Source organism: Phytophthora cinnamomi, assembly GCF_018691715.1.
Source record: "Phytophthora cinnamomi strain GKB4 chromosome Unknown Contig44, whole genome shotgun sequence".
NCBI classification, from domain to species: domain Eukaryota; phylum Oomycota; class Peronosporomycetes; order Peronosporales; family Peronosporaceae; genus Phytophthora; species Phytophthora cinnamomi.
Window position 1 is genome coordinate 710,597 of NW_027150977.1, and position 6,000 is coordinate 716,596.

Consider the following 6,000-nt stretch of genomic DNA (forward strand, 5'->3'; position numbering starts at 1 on the left):
CTGGTGCAAGGTGCAGGTTTGCCTCGCTGCAAGTCAAGCCAAGCCTGGGCGTGCCGCCGCAAATGGACAACGCAGCCGAGCTGACGTGCGCACAGGGCTGCCGCGCCAGCCGCGTCTATGTGGGGGCTGCGGACGGAAGCGTGCTCGCGATCGCCGCGAACGGGGCCGGCGAGCTGCCGCCGACGCACGGAAGATGGGGACGACGCGTGTGCGCGCAGGCAGTCACGGTGCGCGTGGATTCGTGGCCTTCGGGCGGCGTTCGGGCGGCGTTCTCGCGGGTGTCGTCAGTGCTGACGCGGAGTGATGGTGTGCTTGCACTTGCCCCTGCAGAGCGTGTGCGGCGTTGAAGCTGGCGAGGAAGGCGCGCTGCTGCTGCTGGTCGGCAGCGCCGGCGGAGAGCTTGTGGTGCTGCGCGAGGAGCTGGTATTGATACCTACTGCAACGAGGACGATGCAGGTTGAAGTGGGAGCTGACGGGCTGTTGCTGTGGGCAGGAGGTGCGGCGCTTCCAGTTGGAGAGCGCCGTGCAGCAGATTTGCTACGATCGGGACGGCGAGTTCGTCGTGGGGGACGCGCTGGGCAACTTGTACGCGGTGACGCAGTACGAGGTCCTCTGGAAGGTGGGTGTTGATCGATCTGCTGGTCTGTAGATGGTGTCGTCTCGCTGATGTGGTTGGTTGTTTGCTGCAACTGTTGAGCGACAGAGGCGACTTCCTGCCTTTGCCCCGAGAGACGGCGTTAATGCAGACTGTTTCTATCCGTCACTTGCCCAGCCCACCGTGCGAGCCATCGCGCACGCCAAGCTACTGGATGTCGAGAAGACGCTGTCCAACTACGTCCTGGTAGCCACAGGCCAGAAACACTTGCTGGTGACTCATCGTGGCAAGGACTTTGGGGTTATTCCTACTCGGACACCAATTGCAACCCTCGCCAGCTTTTCCGTTGGCGACGAAGACGTCGTGCTGGCGGCTGGAGAGGAAGGGTGAGGAATTGGTTATCTTCGATGATATACTATTGATGTGCTAATGGATAATTTACTTGTGTGGCAGGGTTATCTATCGCCTTGTAAGCTGTCGAGACACGGTGCCAAAGGATATGCCTGACTTCGGGTTCGCGGTGGAGGTGTGGACTCAACTTTCATTCTCCGTTGCGAAGCTGTTGCCCGTAAAACATTCTGCAGATTCGAAACCATCGGAGTTCGCCTGGATCTGCTTGGGCACGGATGGTGAAGTTGCTCTTTTCCGCGGCCAAGATCATGTAAAGCAGTGGGATGCTGCATCCTTCTCCACCACTCACGATGCCGACCGGGGATTCCCTGTCGATCTGACCATGATATACGGAAACGACACCGACGCAATGGGAGCCATTGTCTTCACAGATAGAATACGCGTATTCCCTATCGAGCTCACAGACCAGTAGTCATTGTGGCAATTTCAACACGCTGTAAGCAACCGCGCGTACTACCAGATAATGAAATCATTTGCGAGCTTCAATATTGCAAGTCGGCATTGACTCGACTACGTTTGCTGCACTCCACCATGGGGCCGCCGAAAGAGAACCAAATTTTTCCCATCAAAAGGAAGGAATGCCTTCTCGATGTCCGGGTGCTTGGCTGTGAGGTACTCGATCAAGTTTTCGTACGACAGAACCTTGCTGCCATCAGCAAGTCGGCGGTCAGGAAACTTTTGGCCGAAGACACAGCAAGGCACTACTGCAAACGGCTTGTTAAACTTGATCGCGACGTCGAAGATCGAGTCGGTAGCCTCGTCGGGGTGCATCCCGAGCAGAAGCGAAGCTTGCTCTACTAACTGAACGTTGCTCGTGTCGTCGAGGAATGAATCCATGTTGAAGAGCGTTGTAACTTGCGGGACAAGCGATTCCGTAAGAGGTGGTTCCGCTTCTCCTGACTGTTTGCGCTCCTTCTTCTGCTTTTTCAGATATTTGTGTTGCATCTTTGAAAGCTTCATCGGACGCTGGTTGCACGAGCATTAGTGTTAGCCTCACTTTGCCAATCGCTAATTCAACAAGGTAAACTACAGAGTTCCGAACTTACTGGTTCGATGAGGGTACAAGGTAGTCGTCGCTTGTTCCACAGCTCAAACGATACACTACCCCGACCTCCGGCAACATCCACGACACCTTTGCTGGACGCAAGAAATTCTGCACCGAACGTCTCAACAAGCCATTCGACAAACACTTGCGCGCGCTGCTGCTTTCCAGTTTTACCGTGTGGGTCCAGCGGATCTTCGTCAATATGAGCGCGAACGCGTTTGAGATGCAGCCGCTCCTTGAGCCACTTGGCGCGTTCGTTCTTTCGGTCGGCATCGCTAACATGGAAAAACTCGCAGTTGTCGCCGTGCTGACACGTTTTCGAGTTGATCCAGAATTTGCAGTGCACTCGCTCCCCCGTAGTCGCAGTAGAACCGCTCTCCACTGCCGCCTCGTCCACCTTTTCATTCTGCTTGCCCTCCTCACTCTGCTTTCGTTTATTTGTCGTGGCAACAACTGTGGGCAGCGGGAGGAACGTCACTCCTGGGTTTTCATCTTTCCACGCTCGGACAACTGTGATATCGCGCGCGTGCACCAGAATCGACGCGCCGTTCTTGAGCCGCTCCACGAATCCACGGATATGAACGACGTCGCCGACCTTGACTCTGTATCGAATTGCGTCCACCTGGTCGCACGATAACTCGCCGTCAATGATCTTGAGGATCACCTCCATCCGCTCGCGCTCACCAGCGGACCCCGTTGCCACCGACGCCAGGTCAAAGAACGAGCATTTGCGACTGATGCGACGTTGGTGCATCAATTGGCCCTTCACTGTGACGTCGCCTTGTCGGGCCTGGTCGTCGGTCCATTGCGCTACCTCCTCTCGAAGAGCTACGAAGCTCGACCACAGCATTGTTTCGATGGCTACCAAAGCGTAAATGATGAACAATTGTTTTGATTGGCGGTAATTTTTGGCGTTTTGTTATAGTGGACAAGTAAGTTCGCAGGAACGGCTGCCTCACGCGATGAAGACCCCATTGGCGCGCAAATGCACTTGGAGGTGCATGGTGACCTCTTCGTGGTGTGAAAGGAATGGGAAGTCGCCTCCACCCTTCAGCATCGCCTGGAAATTTTTGAGTCGAAATGCAGCCGAAGGGTGTCGAAGTTAGTATTTGGGCTTGGATTGTGGGAACTGGACGCAAATTTGAGCAGAATACTACCTGCTTGGCGCGTGGGTAGCGGCAACCGATCTGGTCCTTGAGGCTATTTGGAAGACTGGTGTCTTCGTAGCTCTTCAGTAATCTGCACATTAGTGGATGCTTGGCAAACGAGCAGGAGTTGGGGTTGCACTTACGTCGATGAATGTGATCTTTTCGTCAGGCAGGAAAATTTTCCAGTTCTCAGGCTCGCAGGACAAGCAATTGAGGGTCAAACGCGAAGCGATCTCCTGCTGAGACAGAGCCTCTAGCTGTGATCGTGAAAATAAAAGCATTAGATGAATTGAGTGTTTTCATCACGCAAAACGGATTCTCACCTGATCCATCATGTACTCGATCGCTTGATTCTGCGCGTCCCAACGAGGAGTCGGCTTCGGAAAGCGCTCGAGGATGTATCTAGTGCGAACAATACCAACCGCAAAAGTTTACTCCAGCGTTTGTCCAAATCCGACGAGTAGCCAACACAACCTTAACTTTTCCACTTACTTTCTCACGTAGAAATCTGGCATGTACGGAAGCCTGTTGGCGATTGCAATTTCACCGGAATTAGCCACGATTCAACCATAGTTACGTAACAGCGAAGGAACTAAAAGACACTTACATTTTGATACACGGGGCGTTCGCACCATACTGTCGGGTATCGCAAAATCCTTGCGTCATGGCCAAGGACGCTACCCGTTGAGGGTAAAGCGACATGTAGCGCTACGCACAGTGTGTTGCATTGGTATACCTGAAGGATTTCCCTTGAAAGCCTTTATAGCAGTCTCACCTGTATCAGGTACGCGCCTAGAGACACGGCGTAGACGTGGATCTATCACGTAGAACAAACTCTATCAGTTCACCCATACCTTAGACTGCAAGTCAGAATTCCACTACCTCAGGCAGATTCATCGCGTTGAGAAATCTGTCGAAGCTGTGAATCCATTCCTCGTGTGTCCAAACAACAGGGTGCTGGATCTGCAGGCACACCGGTACGCAGTCAACTAAACACGTGATCGACTTCCATGTAAAAGCATAAGTACCACACGTAATAACGCATGGAACTCTCACCGCCAGAACTCGGTATCCCTTCGCGCCCAATTCTTTGAGTTGCAAGTGAAAGCATCGGGCGACGCCGCTGGTCCCGGGAAGACACACCAAAGGCGGCCGTCCAGCGTTCGCGTCACTCAGCCTGCCCGAGTCGTAGTACTCCCACGTGTTGCCGTCGTACGTGGTGATGCGCTGACGCGCGGTCTGCTGCAAGAACTCCTGCTCGCTGCGCTTCAGAGGCGATAGCTCCGTCGACTTCATCAGCTGCTCTGCTCGATGCTAGTCAAGAATGGTATCTTCGGAGCAGGGGTCGCGGCCCTACACAAAAAATAATTCGAAGGCTTTGGAGCTTTGGAGGAGCCCCGCTCACTATTCATGCAATGTCCTCCACTCAAGCAATATATCTGCTGTTTACCTGCTGTAGCTACTGTCTGCACTAAAGACGCATTTTAGGATACCGATGGGTACTTTATCGCTGGACAGAAACAAAGGCCCATCGTTGAGCTCAGCTCGAGTGGACAAAATAGGCACAAGGGGTAGCCGACAGATTCACATTTGCTGCAGACGACAACGAGGAGGTGAACAGAGTACGTGTAGCAGTGAGAATGACTTGCTCAGCTAACAACGTTTCGTTTTGCTTAAATATCTTGAATTATTTTTGACAAGATCAATTCGTCCGCATCTGCTCCAGGAAAGTGTCGGCCACGTAGTTGTCCTCATAGGGCTTGAAGAGGAGTACAGTTGAGAAAAAATATTTTGTTTTCTTCTTCTTTGCTGGGAGACCATTAACAGAAGCAGAAGTACGCCATGCTTGGTATCGTTCTTGGAACTGTTATTGAATTAGGCCCACTCCCACGAAACAAACTACCAATTTCAGGCAGTATAATTAGATTGATGTCCTTCTTCTCAAACTTTTCGGTGATTGCCACGAGCCTCTTGACTCTAGATTCTAGAGCGTGCTAGTCATTTCGACTCGGGATTCCTGAGAGTAATAAGTTACAGGAAATGCGTGTACATGTACAGTACCGAATAGTCACACGGTTTGTGTGAAGAATAATGCCCACGTTAGTGCACATCTCCTAACAACGTTAGGCCGTGTTCGACTTGTGCAGATAATAACAGGATTGGGGTGAACAGACAACGACTTACAAAGCCGGGATCATGAATGTCATCCCCCTATTGTACCGGCCAATAAAGTTTGTACCGGGATTTGTAACATGAGCGGTTTCTGGGTCATAACTTTATCAATATTTGTCGACCGAAACCACTACCGCCCACAAATGACCCCACGGTTCTTGTCGTTCTAGCATACTACATTTCATCGCAACATGTTTGTCGAGCGATGTATAGTTCCCGGACAATATTGCCAGCAAATCCAGCCTTCAATGCATCACCAACAAAATGGTACCATAATTGAAGCTAAAAGCCAAGTCTAAAAAGAAACAGGAACGCAGCATGAAATTACAGCGTTTCAGCTTCGTAATGAGCGCACGTAGGCTGAAGTTGGGCGAGTATTGGCACCAGGAGATCTTCTAGCCTGCCAAGACTTTGCTTCGGAGTCTTGTTATCGATAGGTGCCGTTAACACTGTAAGATGGTATGTTGGATACATGGGTACAGGATGGGGATCTACGAAATTAACAAAATAACCTGTGAGATGTTATACTGGGGATTTGAATTTGTCCTGATCTGTTAAAATAATCAAACCTGGCCTTCGACGTCTACGTGATTGCCTGTCCCATGCGTCCAGATGTTTTGCCGTATGAT

At 51.6% G+C, this 6,000-nt stretch overlaps 3 protein-coding genes across 3 annotated transcripts; 1 reads left to right on the forward strand and 2 right to left on the reverse strand.

The window, feature by feature from the left end:
• Positions 1-62: 62 nt before the first annotated feature.
• On the forward strand, positions 63-1,418 carry IUM83_13762 (Quinonprotein alcohol dehydrogenase-like superfamily; the record flags this gene model as incomplete). The annotated part of the gene is made up of 5 exons (XM_067938460.1): positions 63-227; positions 331-423; positions 494-619; positions 704-981; positions 1,049-1,418. The coding sequence occupies 5 exons, from the start codon at positions 63-65 to the stop codon at positions 1,416-1,418; spliced, it is 1,032 nt and encodes a 343-aa protein (XP_067790692.1).
• Positions 1,419-1,516: 98 nt separating this feature from the next.
• Positions 1,517-2,901, reverse strand: IUM83_13763 (Zinc finger, CCCH-type; the record flags this gene model as incomplete). The annotated part of the gene is made up of 2 exons (XM_067938461.1): positions 1,517-1,972; positions 2,053-2,901. 2 exons carry the CDS (start codon positions 2,899-2,901, stop codon positions 1,517-1,519), a joined length of 1,305 nt encoding a protein of 434 aa, XP_067790716.1.
• Positions 2,902-3,006: 105 nt separating this feature from the next.
• Positions 3,007-4,495, reverse strand: IUM83_13764 (maspardin-like protein; the record flags this gene model as incomplete). Its single annotated transcript, XM_067938462.1, has 9 exons — positions 3,007-3,111; positions 3,209-3,280; positions 3,343-3,456; positions 3,523-3,601; positions 3,692-3,724; positions 3,807-3,907; positions 3,975-4,016; positions 4,082-4,162; positions 4,256-4,495. 9 exons carry the CDS (start codon positions 4,493-4,495, stop codon positions 3,007-3,009), a joined length of 867 nt encoding a protein of 288 aa, XP_067790691.1.
• Between the last annotated feature and the right edge of the window lie 1,505 nt (positions 4,496-6,000).